This window comes from Furipterus horrens, unplaced genomic scaffold, assembly GCF_987537825.1.
Source record: "Furipterus horrens unplaced genomic scaffold, mFurHor1.1.pri manual_scaffold_5, whole genome shotgun sequence".
Classification (NCBI taxonomy): domain Eukaryota; kingdom Metazoa; phylum Chordata; class Mammalia; order Chiroptera; family Furipteridae; genus Furipterus; species Furipterus horrens.
This window is the reverse complement of record NW_028327175.1, coordinates 6,664,674-6,690,791: the sequence shown is the minus strand read 5'-3', so window position 1 is coordinate 6,690,791 and position 26,118 is coordinate 6,664,674. Positions and strand designations below refer to the sequence as shown.

At 46.0% G+C, this 26,118-nt stretch overlaps 1 protein-coding gene across 1 annotated transcript in view; it reads left to right on the top strand.

Annotated features, from left to right (window-relative positions):
* GHR (growth hormone receptor) overlaps nt 1–26,118 on the top strand; it is a 215,942-nt gene that overhangs the window by 150,238 nt on the left and 39,586 nt on the right. Inside the window, exon 3 of the mRNA XM_090276143.1 lies at nt 6,677–6,742. Within this exon, the coding sequence (XP_090132269.1) occupies nt 6,677–6,742 (66 nt within the window). The remainder of the gene's footprint in view (nt 1–6,676; nt 6,743–26,118) is intronic.

Genomic DNA, 26,118 nt, shown 5'->3' with positions numbered 1-26,118 from the left:
AGCCCAGACCAACCTGTTTGTAAAAGACAGCTTTGCCCAGAGATGGGAAGGCACACCTGAAAGCCTCCGGCAGAGGAGAGCTTTCTTAGGACACTTCTTACCTGCGCTGCTCCGGAAACACCGCCTGCCCTCAGCCAGAGGACTCGTGAATTTGCCGGAACCGCCAATATGCGGGACTTACAAGTCCACGACCAGTCTCAGCCCGGTAAACGGGCAGCAAGCATCGTACACCGCAGTGCAGGCAGCGGGGTTCCCTGCTGTAACCAGAGCCCGGCAAGTGCATCCGTCCAGGTGACAGGAAGAGGGGCGAGGGAGGGCAACCATCTGATTTTCGTTATTCCTTCCCTTCACCCAGCACTTTCTCGCTACCGTGAAAATGTGTGACATGAGGCTGCCTTGGCCCCAGTTTGAGCTCCATGGTCCCAGGAGAACCCTTGTCCGAGAACCCAACGATGCGCTGGAGAATCTGCTTTTGTGTAGGCTGAGAGTCAAAGGCCACAAAATGATAAATTCAAAATAATAATATAAGTAAAATCACAATGCCTCACAGATCTTCCTGAAAGACTTGTGCGTGAGATGTTCGGTCATTCTGTGAATATGCGTTTCGCGTTCACTCTAAGGGACTGAGCTGATACTGGGGTGGATCCAAAGGAGGATGAAACATGGTCCTTGTCTCCACACTTCAGGCTTGTCATTCACTGGGTAAATCAGATAACCAAGGTACTAGGCGAGGAGTCGTATGTCCCACGGTCCAGGTATTAGGAAAACAGTGTCGCGAAAGCAAAAAGGATGGAGAGAGGGAGCTCCTCGTGGAGGAGAAGACACTCAAACTGATCTTGAAGGGCGGGTGGAATTTCCACAGGCGTCAGTGAGACAGGGTCTTGATTTGTGGCATTTGCCGATTGTTGTGGTGTAAATGTTCCCACCGTGGCTGAGTCCCAGGCAGCGGCGTGAGGCCACTGAACACAGAGTTGCAAAGCGGTGCCAGCCCCCAGCCGTCTGAGTCACCCTCTGAGCTTTGGACTATTAAATCGGTCTGGCTCTATTGCTTTCGTGAATGAAGTCACAAGCATTAAAAACACCTAAGGCAACGTTGTCAGGGAAGAGACCTTTCTCTCCTCCTCACATCTCAGCCTGACCTTTCAGTACTTTGTCTGTCCTTCTGGTCTCAGTCCTGTGCTCCTGGTAGACCTGCGCTGTACCGATGTCAGCTCAGCCACCCTGTGATTCTGGCTGCTGCTCTCAGCACGGCTGTGGTTGCTTCGGGCACCTGCTAGCATGTGGCGTAGGGCACTGGCTCACTCCCCATTGCCCAGGGTTGACACCTCTGCCCTTGTCCGTAATGAAAAGCAGTGAGAGGGGCTGCTGACTCGGCAGCGCGGTCACTGTTCTTGCTGTCATTGGGACGGGAAGCTGGAGGCACTGCTGGGAAGCCTTGAGGAAGGAAGATGCAGGCCAGCTGAGACCCAGCGTTCATAATTAACTGCTCCTTTTAGTACTCTAAAAAATAATAATAATAACCCACCACGCATGGGTCCTCCTTAAGCCACCGCCCCTTGGACCAGTCTCACCACAGGGCTGCATTCGCAAAGCCTGGCCCTGCGATCGGGCTTTAATTGAGAGCAGATGCCCTCTGTGTGTGCATAAGCTGGTGTCGGGAAGTTATTTTTTCTTTTTAAACTCTCCCGAGGCAGCTGCCAGACAAGAAGGGAATGTGTGAAGCTTCAAGTTATTAGGAAACTCCCACTAAGTCAGAGGTAGACCCGTGATAAAGGAAGGTGCTTTCTCACAGCACATTGGTAAGTGTTACCTGGAGGCCCGGCGGCTCCCGAAATACATTTACACCAAATGCGGCCGCCGCAGGTTTATGTCAGCACGTGGTGTGTGTGTGTGTGTGTGTGTTTGTGTGTGTGTGTGTGTGTGTGTGAGAGAGAGAGAGAGAGAGAGAGACAGACGCTGGTTTCTCTTCCAAAATTTCTGTATAGCATTCCCTCACTTATCGTGGGTATTACGTTCCAGACCCCCCCGCAAAGTAGGAACCTTACATTTATTCTACACTCTTAAAGCTATGTAACTTTAACAACATATGTATACAGTACTGCAAAATCACATGATAGAGAGAAAAATCCACAGTAAATAATTAAATATAATATTTTTTTAAATCCCGCGATACAGTGAGGCCGCGATAAGTGAACCGCGATATAGAGAGGGACGGCTGTATGTTGTTTGTAAAGCAGCTTCTTTTAGCCTCCAAAGGTGTCAGAAGCCACCAGCATCATTTCATGGTTCCTTTCTCGTCTGCCTGTTGAAACTCTCTCACGTCGTGTGCTCTCGGATGGACGGTTCAAGCACAGAAGAACAGACTCCTCCATGATGCTCTGGTGAGGGGATGCTGTCTGTCTGAAAGGCCCAAAGACTTTCTGTTCAGATTACACAGGCTTCTCCAGAGCTGCCAAGAGCCCTAACATGTACAAGATAACACCCTTTCGTTCAGGAGAAACTGTGGTTGGGAATTTCATCCAGCGAGCCACGAATAAAGGAAACTCTGGCTTAGAATCGTCACTGCACTTGGGCCCGGGACTGGGCGTGCCAGGGTGGCCGTGACCAAGAAGGCACCAGCGGTGGGAAGTCACTAGAGGACAGAGCCAAGGAGGAGGCCTGGCCATCAGGGTGTCATGCGTCTTACCTGGTTCCTTGTGAGAAGCCCCTGAAGGGCATTTCCGCCCGAAGCCTCAGCGACCTGGCCCGTCAGGATCACTCCCGAAGGTCCGCAGCCTTCAAGTAAAGCAGCCTGCGATCAGCTGTGCGGGGCCTTCAGCTGTGGGCACAGAGAGGGGAAGCCCGAGAAGTGAACCGTAAAGTCGCTCAGTGACTCGGAGCCGAGCGAGAAAGTAGAATGTAGTGAAGCATTTCCCAGTCATGTTCTATCATAAGAATCGCCTGGCTAGGGGGTGGGGCTGCAAGGTAAGGTGCAGCCTCCCAGGGCCTTGCCCACATGCGGATCGACCAGGGCCATGGGGACTCAGGTTCTATAGACCTGGGACAGGGCCTTGGAACCCGAATGGGGAACAGATGCCACAGTAGGTCTGATGGCCAGGCGGCTGTGGGAAACGGGAGGGTGAGGAACAGTCAGAACCTGATTCCAGTTTAAACGTGGCCCCTACCGTGTGATTCCTGGGTAGCCTTCGAGAAGTCAGTGAACTTGTCTGAGCCTCGGCCCCCTCAACCATGAAACGGAGCTAGTAGCAATGCCACTTCGGAGAGTTTTTGGGAGGGTAAAATGAGAAAGCCCCAACTTGCGCCCGGTTCAGTGCCTGGAGCATGCTAAGGGCACAACAGATATGAACTATAAACACGTCACATGGATTTTCTGACTTGGCCGTCAGCCAGCCCCGTCCAAGGCGGCAGGGCTGGTCCAGGGTGTGGCCTGAATGTGACCGGACAGTGAGCTTGGACTGGACGCTTATTTCAGGCTCAGGTTGGAGGCAGACTAAGCGCTTTAAACTGAAAACTTTAGTGACGGTGCCATAATCTAGCAGGAAGGATGGATGGAAAGGAGAAGGTGGGCCTGGAAAGAGCTTCAGAGGTTGAAATCCAAGCAGAGAAAATTCCTGAAATATGGTCGAGGATAAACAGACTTCAAAAAGACAGAATTCCCCACCTCCCAGCGGCTGCGGTGACTGCGCCTCAGGCTGAGTCCCTGACACAGGCAGATTTCACCCCCTACCCCGCCGATGCCACTTCCCTGGCGTCCCCTGCCTGCGTGTGGCCGGCACAGGTGGTGGGGGTCACGCTGGGCTTAGGACAGCATCCTGTCCTCGTATGTGCAAAGTCCTAAGTGCACCAGGGCTAGCGTAAAAACACTGTCAAGCTCTCCGTGGGAAAGGCGTGCCAAATTCTGACACCATGTCAGGGTAGTGGCTGACCACAATAACAGTGACAATAATAATAACAACGACAAGACTGTCTAACACTCAGCACTTATTATTTTGTATATTGGGTATCCTGCATGTACTAACTGATTTAAACGTTACATGTGGATGCTGTTGCTATCCCCAAACCAAGATCCAGATGCGTGCTATAGTCAGGAAATGGCGTACGGGCCGGATGTGTAGAAGAAGTCAGGTTGCAATGAATTCCACGCTCTGATCCCTGTTCCTGGGCAGGCCCAGCATGAGGAGCTCCGCTCAGGGCACTGCAGAGCAGTTGTTCTCCTGTTTGCAGGATGAGAAGACCTTCCCCAAGGTGCCCTTGACCTCTCCCCACTCTGCACATCCCAGATCAGCGATACTCCAGCCACTCCCAACAGATCAGAGCTCCTTGCACACCCAGGCGGCCTTACTTCGTGCAGCGGTTCCCTTGCCCCCAACTTCCCTTTCTCTTCTTCCTCATCGCCTGGGTATCTCAGGCTCAGCACCCATCTCTAGGAGTGACCTTCCCCAGAAAGCTTGTCCAGACTTGGGAAGACTATGCGGCTGACCACTCCTTCCTTCTGAGACCCCTGCGCAGAAACGGCTCACTGAGGCCAGGGGCTGTGGCTGCCTCCTGTTGTAACACCGGCGTTCAAAAACCCCTCTGCCGATTTACCGGAGTGATGATTCTCTGCTTATTGTCACCCATGGTTGGTTTTCCCCTCACTGTCACTGCTCAGCATTTCTAGACATGAAGGACAGCTTTGGCACGACTTAGAATTGACACCTCCGTGGCTGAGATGGGGCAATTCTGTTTATTATGTTTCCCTTTGGCAACCAGGACTCTCTCAGCGCTGGCCTAGGTCTGTGGTCCTTCCCCAGGAAGTCATCTGGTCCTTTTATGTCTTGATTCATCACATCCTGTGGAGGGTGTGAGCTGAGTGAGAATTTTTGCTTCGTGAAAATGTTACCAAATACTGACACCGCGAGAGGGAAAGCACCAGATGTCTGTCTGCGAGGAAAGCAGACTCCCAGTTTGGGAGGAGCCAGTGGCCGGCACTCCCGAGCTTTTCCCGGCCTGAGGTTTGGCTCTCTGCGCTCCCTCGGGGCCTCATAACTGACCCCCACATTCCACGTCAGCCGTCCTTCTGGAGAAACATGTCAGCTGTACTGCTGAGCTGAGCCTGGAAATTGGTGTCTGCTCATTTGCTCAATTTCAAGCTGAAAGTTGAGACACACTTGCTGGATACTTTTGACCAAATGACATGTACGATTGTGTGCCATGCCAAGATTGACTTAATTTCCCTCTTCCTTGGAGCTATCAAAACTTTCTGGAGGCATACACCATTGTCAGTGATACAAGTCATTCATGGTTGGAAGTCCTGTACGGTTGCCAAACCTTGACCAAAAATATTTTAGGTTTTAGTGCCCAACTTAGGACAAGGGGTGATAAAACAGCGTTCTCTGATTTTAGCAAGAAGCTGGGGGTAGGGGATAGGTTCTAGATAATGGTGATACTAAAGCCTTGGGACATCCAGGCAGTGAACAGGCTTGAGGAATTATCCTAAAATGCCATTTTCCTTTCTGGTCATGTTAAAATCAATGCATAGTTTGTTATCTTTGTGCCATAATTCGTTATTGCATTTGGGAGTAAATGAGCTTCTACAGATGAAGCTAATGGTAGAATTTCAAGGGAGAATAAAAGGATGCATTTTCAGAACTAATAGTCATATAGAATTTAAAGTATTAACTCACCAAAGCCCACGAAGCTTAACTTTACTTGGAAACATACTCCCGCTGAGGGGCCCGGGCCGAATTCTGCAGTGGTGAACACAGGCTCTTCACCCCACCTGTGAGGTTCTATGTTGTGAATGCCAGACCTGTTTAGCTGGATGAAGGGCGGGGCGTGGCAAAGCAGGTGGGCAGGTTGCCCCCAACTCAAAAATTCGAAGAGATGGGAGTGGGTTTGCTCGCCGTCCACTCATTTTCATTTCCTTCCTCTTCCTTTTTCCATATTGGAGAAAACCCCTCCGTATTGTGACCGTTGGTTTCTGTCGAGGACCAAAAGCACGTTTTTTTTTTCCACTGCTGTGTTTGCTGTGGGCTCAAGCCATGCTGCCCATCTGGCCATAACCCGTAGATAACACGAGGTGCAGTGGGGAGTCCTAGAGAAACCCTCTTCTTCCCTGGAGACGTCACAAACTTTCATAGCTGAGGTGCCTGCCAAGCAACCCAGTTCAGTGGCAACCACCCTGATCGTTTCCTATTTTTCCTGTTTTCGGTGCAACCGAATACTAGTATCAATAAAGTTAGAACTGCTTATATAACAGATGACTCGTTGCCCATGTCACATCATAAAGTTCTGTGTCTCTCGTTTCTAACTTTCCCCTCATTCCTTCCCGACTCCCAGGAGTGCTCACAGGTTTATTGCTGAGAATAAAGTTGTTATAAAGAAACTTTAAAAAAAATAAGAACAGATGTTCTTCTTTTTCATAAGCAAGACTAACATGTGGACTCATGTGACGTAGGAAGACAGCTTTCCATTGTTCCTGTCTGTCTGTAGGCGTGAGACCGGAGGTGACTGAGATCAGAATGGTTCCGTTGGCTCTGATGTTTATAAGGGTTTCTTTTTTTTCTTAGAGGTGGGCAGTGAATGTGAGGTTGGCCCAAGTCACCTTTTGTCATTTGAAGGTGAGATGGGAACAGGGTCACCGCAGACCATTTTTGCAGGGATTACTCATGGTCTTCTTCTCTTTCTCTTCCAGCCATACCAGCTCTCCTCAACAGAGCATCCCAGAGTCTACACAAAGTTCATCCAGGCCTAGTGACAAGTAAGAATTTTCATCCTTTCCCCACCTTCGGCGATATTGTCTGTGCTTTACTGTCACTCAAGCGGCTGTCTTTCCTCTATTTTATTTGGGAACTAGTAACTGGATGAATGGCTGGTTGAAACCGCACAGGCAAAGTGAAAGATTCTGTTTCAGGAAGTCTTCTTCAGCTTCCCTGCAAGGCTGCTTCTTTATTTCTCCAACTGGCTTGTCCTCAGAGGTCCGGTCAGGCCAAATTAATGAGAAGGGGAAGAGGTACAGTCATCTATTGTGCACCAAGCATTAGTCCTGAAATTTAGGGACCTGCCTCTTTTTACATGTCCTGTATCGTCTCATCATTGTCATTTTGAAATAGCTCTTTCCCTTCCATCCCGTTGACAGCTAAACCGTATGCTCCAGAATTCTGCCTTCATGTGAGCTACCTCTTTTCCTTAAGATGCCTTTGCTCACCCGCTGCTTGTCCTCTGAGAACCTCTTCCTCCTCCGCAGGACTGAGCTCAAACGTTAGCTCTGTGGGGCAGCTTCCACAGAACTTACTCCATTCTTCACGACAGCACGTGCCTCATGCCGTGCTCTGTGTGTTAATACCAGGCACCGAACTCGATGTGTTGTGTGCGATTGCATGAATTAATTAATTACATTGGGCTTTAAGGCAAGGCCCCCATTCTATGCTTATTCTAAATCCCTCACATATTAAAAAAGAAATCCCAATCACATAGTAGGTCCCTGATTTAATCAAACTCTAGGACTGGGCTTTTTCACCCGTTGGAGTGCTTGCTAGCGTCCACCTTTTACAATAACGGGAGGGAAGACCGCGTGCCCGGCTGAGTTTCGGCCATTGCTGTTCTGTTGGTAGTTCTGGGGTCAGGAAACCATAACGGGGATTTGATGACTAAATGGCAGAGTAAGTTTCTAATAGGAGTCGTAATTATTATTTCTTTGGATGTGACCCCAGGGGGCGGATGGTGCTGCTTGTCACGTGTCGTCCACTCGCCAGTCGTGCCGGCCCACAAACACGGTGCAACCCTCCTGGTTTAGAGCTCCCTACCCTACGTGAGGGGTTGGGAAGCAGGGCTGTTCGCTTATGCTCAGGTTACCCCCGCTGGTGTATGTCACACTCTTCGCCCAGCAGACAGTGTGACTTACCGCTGCCTTCTCTACGGAAATGAGAAGGAACCCGTGGAGAACATTTTACGGATGGTGCGTGCTGCAGCCCACGTTGGAGCTGCCCCCACACACAGACATGATACCCCGATCTTCAGCTTCCCCTAGTGTGGTCGTGGGATTGCCCCAGGCCATTGTCTTTGTCACATCAGGGGTCTGAGGAGCTCCAGCACGGAGCCTTGTCAAACTGCAACCGATGGGTATAGTGGACGTGGTGAGGAAGTTCCTGCCAGTCATTCAGCATGTGTTTTCTTTCTTTGTGGTAAGCAAAAGCACTAGCTAATTATTCTTCACGTGTGGAGTATCACACGGACTCTGACTTCCCTACGCAGGGAAGAATTGTCCCCTCTGTCCCAGGCCTGGCTGCGTAAAGTAACCCATCCACAGGCGCGTCCGTATTAGTGGGCACCTGCCCCAGGGCACAGGCATGGGCACGTGGCCTTGACCATTTGAGCCCCTCCCTGAGATGTGACAGACCCTCATGATCACAGCCACGGTGTGGCTATGTACACTGTCACAGTATCACAGAGTCAATTCTTCAATATTTTTCTGGAAGGAAAGTGCTACTTTTAAATGTCCCCTGAGCACTTTTCAGCCCCCACACACGGGTAGCTCTCTATTCACCTATGCAAAGGCGTAGATATGAGCAGACACACACGGTCAGGATAAGAAGGATCTTGAGGGAGTTTCAGCTGAAACAGATGGAGAGGCATCTTTGTCCTGCTTGAAAGAGGTAATGGTACAGACTTAGCACAAAGAAAACAGCTTCTTTGCTGCTGGGGAGAGTGATGAGGATGGCTAGAATCTTCTAGAGAAAAGCCAGGCATCTTCAGTATTTCCAAAGAAGGCAAATGCCTCAGTTCCATGTTCCTTGTGTTTTCCAGTAATTTTCTCATTGTGTAAAGTCGTTCCTTTCCCTGAATTGATCGCATTGCACTAGGAAAGTGTAAACTTTGTGATCAATAGCATTTTCACCTCAAATGGAGGAAAACTGAGGTTTCATTGGCTTCCATTTGGAGCCCAAAGTAGTCCAAGATTTTATGAAAATAGACATTGTGACCATAAACATCAATGCCTGAGGTCAGAGTTGGGTTTGGAAAGGATTCCAGAACGTACCATATTAGAGAGGCACAGCAGATTTTTCTAAGTGTGCAAAGAGCTTTCTTCACAATCGTGAGCTACTTCTCAATCAAAAACACTGCTATGAAAAAACGTTTAATATAGTAACCCTCCTCATGCTTGCTCGGGTCCTTCTGGTCATTTCTGAGCTGGACTCTTGTCCTAGCCTCTTAGTTTTTCTTCCCTGCCTCCCATTTGTCCCTGTTCCAACCCATTCTGCTCTCTGCTTCCCATTCGCTCTTCCTCTGATCCCGGGAGGCTTCTGCCCGGTCATCTTCTGTAGCTCCCCTGTGTTTTCTAAATTATGAAATGCCTCTCGCTGGCATTCAGGAGCGTCCACAACATGGGTCCCCTGCGCTTTTCCAGCCTCATCTCCCTTCTGTACTGTGTGCCCCCGTGTTCATGCCCCCTGCCTCCCTGCTTCAGTACAGCCGTTCGTAATGACTCCTCCGCCAGAAATTCCCTCTTCTTGCCTCCCAGTCAGGAAAAATCCTTCTTGGGTTTTGTCCTTGAGACACTTTTCCAGTATCACTTTATCCTTAAAATTTCTCCCTGTTGCCCCAAAAGAATGCATACTTTCAGCCTGAAACCTCCGTAACCCTTTCTTTCTCCTTCCCGAAGAGAGAGAATACATTCACAGCTCTGGAAGAACTCAGGCTCTGGAGCAGGACAACTTGGTTCCCATCCCAGATCTACTGTGCACTCCTGCATAATCTCATCTGAGTTCCATAACCTCTCCGTACCGTGGTCCCGCTCTGTGTTGCTTCCTTATCTCTAAAAGAGAGATGCTAATAGTACCTAACCCATAAAGGCATTGTGAGAATTGCAAGTGTTGATATATTTAAAGTAATTAGATTAGTGTCTGGCCCTGTGGTATTTATTGTCTTATCTTACGGCTCTTATTTTAGTCCAACAAGTATTAGAAATGAATGGGAAGTTTCCCATCCTTGACTCTATTTTGGATCTTAATATCCTATGTCATTTGTTTCAACCTCATGGAGACTTATGTGCTTTCTATTCCTTCTTAATAGACTGTGCTGTCTCTAAGGACAGAGGCTGTGGCCCACAGTGCCTGTCCATGCCCAGTGCTTAGTGAATAGTCGTTGGATTTTGCGCGGACACACACAAATGCACACACACACAAAAAGGAAGCTGAGTTTTCCACTCTGTCTTAACTGCTCTTTGGCTACCACTGAGCGCCTCCACACCCTTCAGCTGTCCTTTATGGAAGGAGAGGGGTAATGATCAACAGGACAAGAAACTTCCCCTGTCTGTTACTCTACATACAGACTTTCCCAAAGGTGGGCCACAGAACCTTTCCTTCAGGTCATGGCACTAGCATCGTGGTCTGGTCTTGGGCCATGTGACAGGACATCTCTGTGTCATCACTGTGGTATCCTGTCAGTGCTTCAGCTGCCCACTCCTGCCTGGGACCCATCCCTGACCCTGTTTAAGAGCCCAAGGTCCCACTCAGCTGTAAGCATTTTTTTTTCCCCATCAGATATTTTCAACCCTAAGGATCTCATTAGCTGACGAGACATCTAAAATAAGCAGAACATCAGAGCAGCGTGTTCGTGCCGCGATGACATCGCAGAGGGAATGTGCAGTCTTTGTTTGTTGCCGAGAATGTGAGCTTTGACACGCATCAGAGAGCCGTGCTGACTTGGGATTCTGACATTGAAGCTGACATTGAATTCTTGACAGTCCACCATTTATAAACAATTCAGCCAATGACTCAGTCAGTAAGCGCAGATGATTAGCATCCCTTTTAAGGAAACAGTGCTTATGTTGGCTCTCTTTTGCCCCCAAACTAGTGGTAGTCTCTCCTGACGCACAGAGAGCTAATCCCCAGATAATGCCAAGCACCCTACAGATCCTCCTTATTCCCCTTCCATGCTTCTCTGAAGCAGGAGGCAGGCAGGTAGAATTATGCACTTTATACAGGAAGAAACAGAGGGGCAGAGAAAACAGCTCTCCTGAGTCTCTCAGCTGACCAAAAAGAGAGTAGAGTAGATATCTGTCAGAGCACAGCTTGCAAAGTCAAGTGTAGATAATGCATATTATTGATACTTCAAGCACAATAATAAATTACCTTAAAATATGGACTTGGCAGTGACATTTTTCTAGCCTGAAATCCCCAGAGAATGCCTGCCGAGTTTCCCAGTGTTAGTGCTTTCTTATACATTGTTCTGCCTTCCCATGTGATTGTTGGGAGTGAAGGATTGTTTGTAAGATAAATATTAGGCCTTCGCTCCTCCTTCAGCTCCCAGAAAGTTGCTGAACCATAATCAGAGGTGAGGAGATGCTGACCACTTCATTTATGAGGGGTCTGCTCTTCTCTTGGCGTGCTCAGGCCAGTGTGAGTGAAGCGTCTGCAGTGGGAAGTGAGCACACAGTTCAAAGTCAGCCTCCTCAACTCGCTGCAGGTCCTTTCTGGTTGCAGACATATGTCAAGGTCTTCTGTTTCTTCTGGAACCCAAACAGTGAGAAAATAGGTAGAAATCTGCGGGTATTGGCCTCTAAATGCCTTGATCTTAGATGTAATTAATTTTTTGTTTAAATCTGAGGATGATTAAATGTCTCCCTAAAAATTCCAGTGGGCCTTTGTGTTCTCCATATACCAATTCCTGGTAGGGCTTCTCTTCCAAAGCATGACACACAGTTGTCAAGGAGGAGATCCAAGGCAAACATTCTTTTACCCTGGGTGACCCTAGTGGGTGGCGAACACGTTTTATTGTCTCCTGAAAGATAAAGCATCCCAGAGTTGCTCGTGACCTTTGAGTTCTTCTAGTCCACAGCCTTCTGTCTTGCCACTGAGCTCCACAGCTTCAAAACCAAGGCTGTGACCACTGCCCTCAAGAGAGCTCTGGCTTCTGCACACAGAAGAAGCTTCTCGAAGGAGAGGACCCCGAAGCTGTCATTTCAGAAGGGCCTTTGTCCACAGCTTTTTCAGAAAATGTGTGCTGGTGCCACAGTATCTTGAATTCATTATGTAGGTGTGCCCTGAATTTAATACAGAGTAATCTGCATCCTGAGAAAGCAGACTATATCTCACATTTATAAAGACATGTATGAAAATCAAACATGGATGCCATGAAGTAGTAGTACAAGTAATAGTGTGCCGCATAGCATGTATATGAGATAACATATATTTCAACCAGAAATTAATAGCCACTCAAGAAGTGATTAATTATTAAATAGAGAATTTATCACTCATAAAAGAGGTTCTACAACTTCCAAAGGCCTTTTAAAACTATATTATTTTTAGGAAATTAATTTTCATGCAACTCACAATGGATGATGCAAAATAAGCCTATTTTTTGAAGGTCAACAATTATTTAAACCAGGGGTGGCCAAATGTGGTCCTCAGAGCAGATGTTTGCTTTTGTAGATAAAGTTTTATTGCAACACAACCATGCCTGTGTGTTTCAGGTTGCCCGTGGCTGCTTCGGGGCTGCAAAGGCAGAGCTAAGTAGTTGTAACACAGACTATAGATCTGCAAGTTTAAAATATTTACTGTCTGGCCCTTGAAGAAAATCCGTGTTATAAACAGGAAAAAGATTGTGTAATAAGCTAGTTTATGGAACTAGTCATCATGTTTGTATTGGTTATGGTCTCTTAGTCTTCTGCAGAAAATTATCTTGTTTGGTAGCTGACATTAATGAGAATACAGGACTCACGTTACAAATTTACTTCACAGTAAACTCCTGTATTGTAAAGTAAGATTAATAGTGTCTCTAATCGGTGTGGACAAGTACATTTATTATTATTATTATTATTATTATTATTATTATTATTATTATTACTGAAGGTACTCCGTCAAATGAAAGCTGAGCATCGGTAGTTGCTTGGTGATCCATGCAATTGGACAATGAAACTGTCTGAGATGCATCATCATTATCATCTAATATCATCTTAGGAGGAGTTCCAGTCAGCGTAACGTGCGGCTGCAGTGTGAGGGAAGCTTACCTTTGCAGACCTAATAGGTCTTTCATAAACTGCATCGTGCTGAAGAATAAAGACATAAGACTCCCGTTGGGAAGCTGTGTGCTGTCAAAGCCTCCTGAACTTGAGATTTCACAGCCTCCTAAGCGTTGTTGCGATTCAGATGAACAGCCTGCGTGAATCCCGGAGGTGTTCTCAAGCAGCGTTCATGTCTTTACTGTTACAGGGTGTCTTTTGGTTCTCCATGCATCCTGGATGCCTCTGAACTTGACGATGTGCTTGCGTTGTCAGCTCCTAAGGCTCTGTGCTCCTGTCCCCATGGAGCACCTGCCAGGAAATGAGAAACACCTGGAGAGCATCCTCCCTGGGGCTGAGCTCTCTTTTTCCTGAACTCCGATAGCCTTTCAAGTTGTGCCTCTTCTGCACTGCACTCACATGGCTTGTGTGCATGCAGTGTCTTCCTTTCTAGGCTGTACGTTCTTTTAAAGGCAGCGACTAAGCCTCCCTCACCTTTCTCTGCTCTGCTCCCTTTCTCACAACTTCCACGGGTCTTACACAAAATGAGAGCTTAGTATTTGTTAAATAACAATCCTGCTGAGGTCCAGAACCACCTGAGAGCAAAGGCAGAAGGGACGTGGAGAGAGGGCCGTGAGCACGGATTCCGTGGTGTTTGAGTTTGGCATGTTCCCAACACTAGGGCTAACAGAGGAGCAACAATTCTTTCCTCGACTCTGGGAGCAGTTTCCGCTTCTACCGTTTTTCTTTCTCGTGGGGAAAAGCAGACAGGAGGCTCTGCTGAGGTCACGGAGGTGTTCGTTCCAATCAAGCAGGAGTGGATGTGACAAACCACTACTGGTTTCAGGCGAAGTCCCCCGCTGTGCGCTGAGGACTTTGGAGATGTGACTGTCATTTGTACGCACCCAACACCCTGCCAACATGCCCGGAGCTTCAGTTTCTCCATCTGTACGCAGAGATATCAACATCTATCTCAAAGGGCCATTGTGAGGAGCAGACAGGTACCCAGAAAAACTCCTGGCACAAGTAGGAGTGGAATAATTGTGAGGTATTTTATGATTCTGGCTGCTGCTCCTACTATTCCTGTTGCCCCCACTGAACGAGTAGTGATAGCAGCCTGGGTTGCTAGAAGCACCTACACTCTCCCTTCCCCCGCTTATTAAAGCTGTTTTCTGGGAGGATGGGGAAGATGCTGAATCTAGGATAGTGGATCTCATATTTGTCATATATTTTGAAGAAAATTAAATTCTCACAAACTCCAGAGAATGCCTGCACAGCCCGGGTTGAGAAAAATTGACCTCAAAAATAAATTGGGCTGTTATAGATTGTCTTTTCATTGTCATCTAACTCTACAAAAAGTATGAAAATTAAGTTGTAGCTTGAAAGCCCCCTGTCTGAGAACCCTCCTCTGTGTTCTGCTGTTAGCACATCAGTGTGGACCACAGTCGGACGGTCCCTTTAGCGATAGAGCAGGGGGCCCTGGAAGGGAGGCTCTGGCAGGCCTGCCCAGCTCTAACTGGCCCCAGAGGAGACATGGGCACCAGGCAAGAAGACACGCACCCACCGAAGGGGTGGTGGGCAAGAGAGAGGGCAGCCGGGAGGTGGCTTCATAGCTTCACAGCAAGATTAGGTAAAACGTTTATCATTAACACCATGCTTGGCACCTAGCAGAAAGCTGTTCCCTTTCTTTCCTCTTTCCCCTAAAAAAGACTGTCCTGAGGTATAGAAGACATGAGGCTATACAGGGGCACCATCAAAACAAACTTCTCCAGCTTTTCCAAAGAACAACTTCTCCCCCTCCTGGACTAAATTCAGTGAGTTCCAAGCCTTTTTCTGTGAACTTTTTGAATATTTACTGCCTGTAGGAGTCATTTGGCAATGATCATGTACTCTTTTAAGGACAGGATTTCTTTGATAGGTACAGACTTACATGCTCTGGGAGTCTCTAATGTGTTTGGGTGCATTATGACTATCCAAGAGAAAGAAAAGAAAAGAAAGGAAAAAAAGAAAAAAAAAAGATAGTGTACCAGGAAATTTCTTTTCAAGGGATCGCCTCCGACTGCCTCCGTGGCTACTAGTGTTCAGAGAGGCACAGGCTGCAACTGTGCTCAGGAGTGTGGGTGTGGGCATCTCCCAGTGTTCACACATGGAGATTGGGGATGTTTGTACTGACCCTTTCCCGAGTCTGAGCAAAGTCTTCCTTAAATATCCACAGGGGTTTCCCCAGGAGGTGCATGAGGACACGGAGTTTCAGATGCCACCTAGTCTCTGGTCTTGACTTCAGCCTTTGGTCTAGAGGGAGATTGGTTAAATAAAATATTAGGGAGACAGAGCAGCTAGAAAAAGGGAACCGACAGGGAAAGGCAGCCAAGATTGCACAATGTGCTGCTTCTTTGAAAACAGCCCAGAATAACTGAAAAAAATGTAGAAATGATTGCATCATTTCTATTCTTATCATTCTAGTCCCTTAAAAGGGGTATCAAAACATGATTAAGAGTTTTGGCCAAGACAGAGGCATAGGTAGACACGCTGCATCTTCCTTACAACTAAGAAGACATTACAACTACCTCAAAACTAAAAAACAAAACAAAACAAACAGAAGTTTCTGAAAAGTGAACTGCATGGAAGTCCAACAAGAAGAAATAAAGAAGAAATACTCATCCAGACAGGTAGGAGGGGTGAAGCCAGGGCAGAGAGGAAGAGATGTGGTGGCAGCAGCAGGGCAGCGGTTGTGACCACTGAGGAAAGCACATTTTAAAAGTAGGAAACAATCCCAACTCCAGATAAGACCATGCAGCTCACAGTTCCAGCACTGGGGGAAAAAAAAGCCACATTGCTTCTGATTGTGAAACTAGTTGGGGTTGGGATGCAGGAAGAAACTGCTGGTCTGTCAGCAGAATCAGCTTGTTTAAATGGCACCCATGGTCCTAGAACTTCCACAAAACCACATGTCACCAAACAACAGCTAGAGCAGCACCAGTCCCATACGGAAAATGGGCTAAGTGCCTGGAAAGAGGGCAACTGCTGAGCAAGTGGCATTGTTCCCTCTCAGTCCCCTCCCCCTCATAGAGTGCCACAACGTGGTGAAACGGGTCACCTAGTACTAATAAATAATACCTAAGGCTCCACCCCTTACAACATAACAGGTGTGACAGCTCTACCTGAGACACAGAGGCAAACACAGAAAACTGTCAAGTTGAAGAGACAGAAAAGTATGGCCCAAAGGAAGGAGCAGAACAAGCTTTCTATGGGAGAACTGAGCAACGAATAGATAGCCAACCTAACGCATGAGGAGATAGCCAACCTAACAGATATAGAGTTTGAAACACTGGTGATAACAATGCTCACAGACTTGACAGATAAGATTCAGTACTACAAATGCATAAGGGAGAAAATGAAGGCTATGCTAAGTGAAACAAAGGAAAACCCACATGAAACCAGTGGTGAAAGGAAGGAAACCAGGGTTCAAATCAATGAATTGGAACATAAGGAAGAAATAAACAGTCAACCAGTACAGAAGGAGGAAACAGAATTGAAAAAAATGAGGAGAGGCTTAGGAACCTCTGGGAAACTTTAAATGTGCCAACATCCGAATCATAGGGGTGCTAGAAGGAGAAGAAAAAGAGCAAAAAATTGAAAATTTATGTGAAAAAATAATGAAGGGAAACTTCCCAAATCGTCGTCGGCAGCCGTCCGTCTCGAGAGACGATGGTGTAGCTTCTTAAGAGTCTATCTGCACCGCCGAGAATGGCTGTGCAGTCCGACTCGGGAGTGACATTGTATCTGTCTCCTCCCGTGTTGAATCGACATCTTGCGATGACGCTGAAGCTACAGAGCCTGGGCAGGGTGATATGGAGGGTCTGCTGTTGCCCATGCAGCAGACCCCCCCTCTCTTCGCAGCTGAAGGGTCCAAGGGAAAGACGGAGTCAATACAGCTTGGCTTCAGGTGCGCCGCAGGAGTTGCCGGTGTTGACTACAACGTCAAACCGCCTTAGGGACTCCGGCTCCGGATTTTCTGTCGGGGTTTACTCCCTTAGCCTTTCCCCTGAAGAGGTATGCCGCAAGGCAGCGGAGGTTTTTTGGAGTCAGAGTTTTCCTTCTCTGATGTGCCCTGACTGGAAGATCGAACCAGCGACACTTAGCTCGCAGGCCGACGCTCAATCCACTGAGCTAAACCAGCCAGGGCCAATGTATAGTATTAGGATTATATAATTGGTATATGCTATATGTTTAGCATGGCAGGAAAGATAGACACAACAGACATCCAGGCAGACAGACAGACAGAAACTGAAGCAGAGGGCTGAGGAGGTTAGAAGGTAGGAAACAGATTGAGAAAGAATTCTTCAAGAATAAAAATACAGAGTAGAAAATAGCAAGACAGGAATGGAGAGAGGAAAGAGAGAGAAAGTAGGGAAGAGAAGGGTAGGAGAGAGAACGAAAGAAGAAGGGGAGGGAGAAGAGGGGGGACTGGATTAAAATTTTTAAAATATATATATTATAAAAAAATTAGGAGATTAAAACATGATATAAAATTGCAAGATAGAGAGAAAGAGAGAATATAGAGAAAGAGGAATAGGAGATGGGAAAGCAAGAGGATGGGGAGGGAAAGAACATGGAGGAGGGAAGGAAATCAAGAGGAAGAGGAGATATTAGGGAGGGAAAGATTAAAATTGAAGAGTTGACAAAAGATAGGATGAAGAAGAGAAATACAAGAGGTAGAAAAAGAAGTGAGGGAATGGGGTGGAAAAATAATGAAGGGAAACTTCCCAAATATGGCGAAGGAAATAGACATACAAGTTCAGAAAGCACAGAGAGTCCCAAAGAAGCTATACCCAAAGGGGACCACATCAAGACACGTCATAATTAAAATGCTAAAGGTTAAAGATAAAGGAGAATCTTAAAAACAGTAAGAGAAAAGCAGAGTTACCTACAAAGGGGTTTCTATCAGCTGATTTCTCAAAAGAAACTTTACAGGCAAGAAGGGATGTACAAGAAGTATTCAAAGTAATGAAAAGCAAGGACCTACAACACTACTCTATCCAGCAAAGCTATCATTTAGAATGGAAGGTCAGAGAAAGTGCTTCCCAGACAAGGTAAAGCTAAAGTAGTACATCATCACCAAGCCATTATAATATGAAATGTTAAAGGAACTTATTTAGGAAAAAGAATATCAAGGTTATGAACATTAAAATGAGAACAAACTCACAACTATCAACAAATAATCTAAGAAATGAAAACAAAAACAAACTAAGTGAACAGCCAGAATAGGAACAGAATCACAGGTATGGGGAACATTTGAAGGGGTATCAGCTGGGAGGGGGAAGGGGAAGAAATGGGGAAATGATGCAGGGATAAAGAAGCATAATTGGTAGGTACAAAATAGACAGAGGGAAGTTAAGAATAGTACAGGAAAGGGTGAAGCCAAAGAACTTATATTCATGACCCTGGACATGAACTAAGGGGAGTGGGATTGCTGGAGGGAAGAGGGGTGCTGAGCAGAGGGGAGCAAAGGTGAAAGAAATTAGAACTACTGTAACAGCATAATCAATGAAATATATTTAAAAGGACATGATTCATCCGTGAGTTCATAATGATACTTTTTAAAAATGATCACCTCTGGAGGTTACTAGGGCATCTACTCATTATTCTAAAAATAGATATATTAAAAGATAAAATCAAGCAATTGCCTTCAATTTTTGTATGAGTTTTATTTCAGGGTAACTGAAAGTTGCTTTCTTTTTTTCCCCATTCCTATAGACATAGTCTAACTAATAAATGTGGATGAAATGGTAGGATTAGAGAAATCTCCACTTGAGAACCCCAGATGACATAATGGATTTAGGCAAGATCATCAATGAATGATAAAATATTTATGTTCACTCTATTCTAGGTGCATCATGCTGCCAGCACTTTGGGCCAGATCAATCTTACCATCACATGATATCATATGTCCCTGATACAGGAGTTCACAGCACCTCCCATAATGGTTTCTTTCCATGAGAGGTGAACCAAATCAAATTAAGCCTCTAGGTCTTACTGCCACTTTAGAGGAAATAACAGGGCTAGAAGAACATTTTAAAAGACTTTTTAAGAATGTAATAAGCTACAGCAAATTATCTTCAACCGAGAAAAATTGGTGTAATGAGAAGAAGAGGAAATGCCCTGCATTTGAACAGACTTAAGAGACAGTGTAGGGGCCTAATTTGAGTTCTGATTAAAACTAAAAAAAAAAAAAAAAAAAAAAAAATGTCAAAAGACATTGTTTAGATATTTTTGGAAATCAGATGGTTTGAGAAATCAGTATGAGTTTCTTAGGTGTGATATTGGCATTCTTTTTTAGAGACACATAAGCAGGGAGTTGTGGTTGAAAGCAGATGATGGAAACAAGAGTTGGGGAGGTACACAGGGTTTGTCCAGTGCTGGTACTTGTTAGTGCTAGGGAAGGAACACGGAGCGGTTCGTTAAACCATGCTCTTCATTTCTGTATATATTTGCAAATTCCATAATAAAAATGGAGTAATTCCTCATGAACTTATGGTCACCCTCCATCCCCAAGCAATGACAATTCACATTCCCTGGGGAACCCGTGATATTAGCCTTACCAGTGACCAGAATTCTAACTCTGAAAAGCGGGAGAAGCCCTCCTAAGAACACAGTAGTCAGAGAATTGCTGTGGGAAGACCAGAAAATGTTTGTGTGCTGGCTAACTCGACATTGACTGGGTTGGGCTGAAGTATGTGGCCCTGGAGTTTAATGTTGAAAGATATCCTTGTTTTTAAGTGGCAAGGAAAAGCAAATGACTTGGCTACAATTTCATGCTATGGCTCTGGGTCCTGTTGAGCTAAAGATAATGTTTGCTTGCACATAAGCTCTGTTACAGGCCTAATGTTGGTGCAAGCAATTTTCTGGAACTGAAGTCACATTAGAGTGAACACTACTGTGTCCCAGTAGAGATTCCAAGACAATGTCACCACGGAGCATTTACATTCTTCCCCCTTGGGTTAACCTCTCACCAATCCTAAAACAGGAAACAAGGCAAAACAACCAACAGGCTTTTGATTAAATCACAAACTCCAGAAAGAGAGAGGAACTGATTAGTTGTAACTTTATACACGGCGCCTTTTTCCTATTTCTGCTTCTAGCCGTTTGCTTTTGAAGCCACTGTTTGAAGGCTTGCCATTTATAAGCCTATGGGGAGCACTTCGAGTATGGCCACCCCCACCCCCGTCCAGGCCACGGGGCGCGCTTTCTCCCCGCTCACCTGTGTCCCGCTGTCCCAGGTCAGGGGCTCAGAGGCTGCGAGCTGTGCAGGTAGCCTCGTTATTCAAGCTCACAAAATAAGAAGAAATCCAAATGATAACCCAAATAGCCGAATTTCATTTCAAAGACCGTTCCGTCCCGTTAGTGTTGCTAGGAACCCGAGGCCCGGCTCTCAGATGTCCCAGCACCAAGGACAGGAATCATTTGCACCATACGCATCCATTTGTTGGCATGAAAGCTATAAATATTGGTTCATAACTTGGCCTACTCTTAAAAGAAAAAGAAAGAAAACCAGGCACTTGAGAAATATTTTTTAAATAAAACCATGAAACATGTGTCCAGATATGTGTTCCCACTGAGTCATCCTTTATGGTTCCCCACAATGTTTTCTTTGATTCTGCCTGTCGCTAACACTTCATGGAGCAGGAGAAATCAAAGAATGTCAAGGTTTTATGAAACATTTCCAGCCAGAGGTTTTGGGCAAGCAAGCAAGAGATGCCATGGAAATGAAGTATGTGTCTGCCCCGTCCAGGTCAGAAGGCGGGCAGGTGCCCTCTCGTAGCTCATTACCAATGAACCCAGCACATGTAACCCCCGCAGGTCCCACTCATCTGCCATTCCTGTCTTTGCCAGACTGGGTTCCTGCCCATATTCGAAGAAAAATAGTGATTTTCAGTCTTCAGCTGACTGGGTGCGTTAAATAAGCAAAACACAGGTCTAAACTACATTAGAGTTCACTTCCATAGGAACAGAGACGTCCACTTAGTCTCTCAGCGAGGTTGACACCTAGAAGTGGCCCATAGTGGATATGAATGAACTCTGTCTCGAAGGAATGAGTGGTCCTGCAGGACAGAAGTTCTCTCTGCTTGGATGAGTCATTATCCTGTAGGCTCAGAGCCTAAATAGAAAATAAGGTCATGGTGTTAGTCCTGCAAACTGGCTTGAGACGCTTGGAGGTGCAACGCAACATGTCAGGTCAATGGGGACATCGCTGAGACCCCACAGTGGCCGTCAGCATGCCAGTGTCCATTACCTTTCCTGGCCTATATTTTCAAATCATTGTGGGAAGCAGACTGAGAATCCTGCCTCCCATACTTTCCCATATTGGAGTTTTGGGGTTTTATTTTCTTCTTTGGTTCATTGGTATTTAAAATTGTTGTTCAGATAAGCATAGTAAGACCACGACTCTTCCATTACCATGAATTCCTGTTATTACCAGAGAAGGTAAGTGAATCACTGGAAATAAAACAATTCCGTCCTCTTTAGTACACCATAAACATAGCCTTAGCTTTGACTGTAATTATAGTGTGTAGGTGATGCTGCCAAGAAGATAGTATAATTATAACATTATGGTTGAGAACCGTCTAAGTAGAAAACACCGAGCTGTACTGTGCAAAATTTTAAATGGGATTAAGGTCCCCTTTCAATATGAATAAGACTAATTAGCTAACTGCAGCGCAGAGCTCTATAGTATGATATTAATAGTATAATAAAATCCAGGGCCAAAGTAAAAATGAAGGGAAACTCGGATGCCTTTCACATGTTCCTAGGAGACGTAGAGGAATGCGTAATGCAGACCAGAGAAGCTCACCCAAGTGAAGGATATGAGAATACAATCCCAAGAAGCTAGCTTGGGGGGCGGGGGGGGACAGCATTCTTAGCTTGTTGTCCCTTCTTTCTTCCTGACAAAAGGACCTTACAAAGGAGTATCAAGTGCCTGAAGTTTTGTTTCCCTGAACACGGCTTCCCTTCCTTTGTTTCGACTTGTCCAATGGTCCTAGGTCCTCTGCTACCGTAGATTTAAAAACACAGTGTTCTCTACCTTGACTGGGCTCCAGGTGCCATTGTGTGCATGTGTCAAGTCGTGGAAATGTCAGGTTAAATTTGTGCTTTTCCCTGTGTGTGAAATGTATTTCAATTTTTAAAAAATTTTTAATGTATTGACCAGAGATTTCTAGCACCAAGAAATATAAAGAAGTCAAGAGCATTTTCAGGAAACCTGGCCTATCTCCACCATGTAAAAGTCACAGACCCGTGGACGCCTATTTCTTTCTTTGCAAAATTGAGAATATAAGTACCCACTCACCTTCACAGGGATGAGGTGTGACAAAGATGTGCATGCTCCCTGCAACTATTGCGGGATCTGTAAATCAGAAGGAGTTCTGAGGTCCGTTCTCCAAGGAGAGGGTTTCGGGGTTGCTCCCAGCTGGCCAGGAGGCTTCATCTTAGAATCAGGCTCTCAGGTTGTTTGAAAGGGGATGTGCCCAGCAGGGCCCGGGGTTTGTGGATGGGTGTGGGTGTGAGAGAATGGCCAGGAAAGTAGTTTATCTTTCTGATTTCATCTCTCTTCCTGACTTTTCTTAGAGCCTTAGTCTTCTCTTTACCCCCAGCCTCAAAATGGGGACTCCTCATCTCCCCCTGACACCTTTGTTAATAACATCAGAAAATTGGGATTTGGGATTTCCTGTCTCTCCCCACTCACTTGGTCTGTGATGGTTCTCAATGAATAGTAGTAGTAGTAGTAGTAGTAGTAGTAGTAGTAGCAGCAATAGTAGTAGTAATTTTATTTTTATTAAGGAAGAGGAGGGGAAATAGGAGTGAGTATACATAGTTTCTGCACCTGACCAACAGCTTGTACAGAAGCTGTCTGCAGACTTGGGTTGTTTGTGGCACCCTCAACCACATACGACAGCGTGCAAAACCTTCCGTGCTTAAGATTTTCTCTTTACCCTGACCAATATTTCTTGTTCCTGGTATCAGTAAAGATCATCTTTTCTGTCTGAGAGCGCAACTGGTTTTCCTAAAATGTCCCTCAAACGAGAGGGACACTTGAAAAATCCAACTCCAAGGAGACACTCTCACAGAATCTCCTTACTTACTGCTACGTACTCCCTGTGGGCCTTCGGACAAGTCACTTGCCTCTGAGCCTTAAGAAGCTGCTGGTGTGTAAACAAGGGTAACTACTACCTACATTAGAAGCTCGCATGAAAATTTCCACTGAGCATGAGATTAAGTCCTTCCTTTTTCTCTCCAGCTCCGAAAATATGTGGTGTAGAGAGTCGTTAACATTTCATTAACACAAGGAAAAAGTATATAAATATACCAAACCCAAGATCTGAGTTCTTTCAGAATATTTTTAAAGGGGTACTATTTTGGTATTTTATAAATGGAATAGGAGTCTTTGTAAAATCATATAACAATGATTTAAAATAAACAAAATACCTCAATATATTTGGGGGAAAAACTGAAGTTAAATATTTGGCGAAAGAGGAAGTTATTCAAGGGCCCTGGGTATTTGCAAAGTTAATACAGAAGCCATAAAAACCTCATTTAAGAGGCAAAGCCAAAAAGGCTGGTTGTCTTTGAAGGGTTCTTGAAAACAGACATTTGGAAAATTATATTCTGCTCTCCTGGCCTTATTTCCCACTCTGGATAAGCTAAAAAATTAAATCCAAAAAGCATGGTCCTGGGCAAGGAATGGGATGATTTCTGCAGACATTTTGAAAATAATTGAGCCCAATACAAGGGTTCGGTTTGACTGTTAGTAAGCCATATGACAGGCTGAGAACCCTGAGAATGTCCTGAAAATCCTGTCTACTTCGGTGGTCAGCCAGCTCTCCAGGGGAGAAACCAGGGACCCTGGCTTTAAGAAATGTAGGTTTCTATTGGAAGGAACAACTGGAAAGGTGGGTGTCAGTGTTCAACCTACTTGTGAGTGGGGAGCACTTACCGAGCACCTGTTACAGGCATGGAATGGTCTCGAGTGGCCCAGGAAGAGGCTGGAAGAAGTGATGGCCCCCAGACCTGACGTGCTTACAGTTTATTGCAGGCTCGTGTCCCCATTTTCCTTACACCACGATGTTATTCAAAGTCATATAAGAAGCCACTTAAATTGACTGCTGGGGATAGTGTTACAGGGAGGGGCAGTGACGCTCTGCAGACGCTCCCGTTAGATTCACTTGCCAGTTATCTGCCCGCTGCCTGGGGCATTTGCAGGCAAGGACAGGAAAATGCCAGGCCCAGCCAGTTCCAGATAATGAAGTTATTTGCTCCAAACACTCCCACTGTATTATTAAATTAAATCAGTTGGGATTGAAAAGTAATAAGATTTAGATTCCTATGAGGCTCAAGAATTAATTAAACTCCGAAGGTAATCCCCAAGGAAGAGTTTAAAACAAAGTTTTGAGCAGTGACAACTTTATTGGGATTTATTTAAAACTTCTCAATGTCCTCCCTTTTAAAAATGATGTTATTTAAGTATATGGGCCCTGGCTGGTTTGGCTCAGTGGATTGAGCGTCGGCCTGCGAGCTAAGTGTCGCTGGTTCGATCTTCCAGTCAGGGCACATCAGAGAAGGAAAACTCTGACTCCAAAAAACCTCCGCTGCCTTGCGGCATACCTCTTCAGGGGAAAGGCTAAGGGAGTAAACCCCGACAGAAAATCCGGAGCCGGAGTCCCTAAGGCGGTTTGACGCTGTAGTCAACACCGGCAACTCCTGCGGCGCACCTGAAGCCAAGCTGTATTGACTCCGTCTTTCCCTTGGACCCTTCAGCTGCGAAGAGAGGGGGGGTCTGCTGCATGGGCAACAGCAGACCCTCCATATCACCCTGCCCAGGTTCTGTAGCTTCAGCTTCACTGGAGAGGACACTCCAGCGTCATCGCAAGATGTCGATTCAACATGGGAGGAGACAGATACCGTGTCACTCCCGAGTCGGACTGCACAACCATTCTCGGCGGTGCAGATAGACTCTTAAGAAGCTACACCATCGTCTCTCGAGACGGACGGCTGCCGAATCGAATTTAAGTATATGAGTGTTGGCATAATGATTAAAATTGTTTTATTACTTTGTGATCGCATCAAGTACTCGTAATTGAAATAAAATCTGTGCTATTAGTGACTGCAATAATAACAGACAGCATATGCAAGTCTTGCTCTATGAAAGAGCATTGCTGTAATTGTGCTTGACCTTTGACCCTGCACCAGAGTCCCCAGATAAGTGGGTCACAGAGCCCTCATCTTGAGCACTTTCCCAAGCATTGTAAATGCATGAGGGCAAATAGCCACAGTGATTGTAAGTGGTTATAGATCCTCAGCAGAATAAGCTGGGCTTTCCACTTACCTGCTTTGGGGCAACTTTGCTGGAAGAAAGTGGAGATGTCTAGTAGGGATCATGGGAATAGTGTGTGTTTGATTTCTATCAGCCTAAGCAGAAGGGTCCTGCTTGGGTATTAAAAATCCCGAGAATGACTCTAGGAGACTTTGACCATGTTGACAAGGCTTGGGTTTCTGTGACTGAATGCTAAAGAAGCCACACTGCTCACATAGTCCTGGGAGCTGTGCCTGGTTCATACGTGAGAGGCCAAGTCTATCTTATTCTAGCTTGGTCCCAGGTAACCTTCCATCTCTGCTCAACCATATCTCTAACCTCTCCATCCCTTCCCAGCATCCTGCAAACCCCAAAGGTGTTAGGGAACCCCAGATTCCCAAGACTGGTTTTGAGTGAATAGTGTATGCCCTGTTGGGAATGGAACAGAAACTTTGGTGCAGGGCAGTCTTTTATCAGCAGGAAATTCAGCAGAGCAGACCAGGGGCCCAAGGCAGTAGGCACTCATGGACCAGGAGATGGGCGTCTGTCTCAGCGGGATCAGTGTGTATCCCAGAGCAATGAGAAATGAGAGAGACATACTGCTTAGTGTTCAGTCTCTCCTCTCCACTCCTCCACGTCCACGTATTCCCCCTGGCACATCTCTCCAGTAAATTTGTTTATGCAAAGATATTTCCAGACCGATTATATTAAAGGAGAAGATGGATGGTAGTTTCTTATTGAAAGGGAAAAGTTATACGAGCTGATTTCATTGGTGAGACTTCCGCTATAT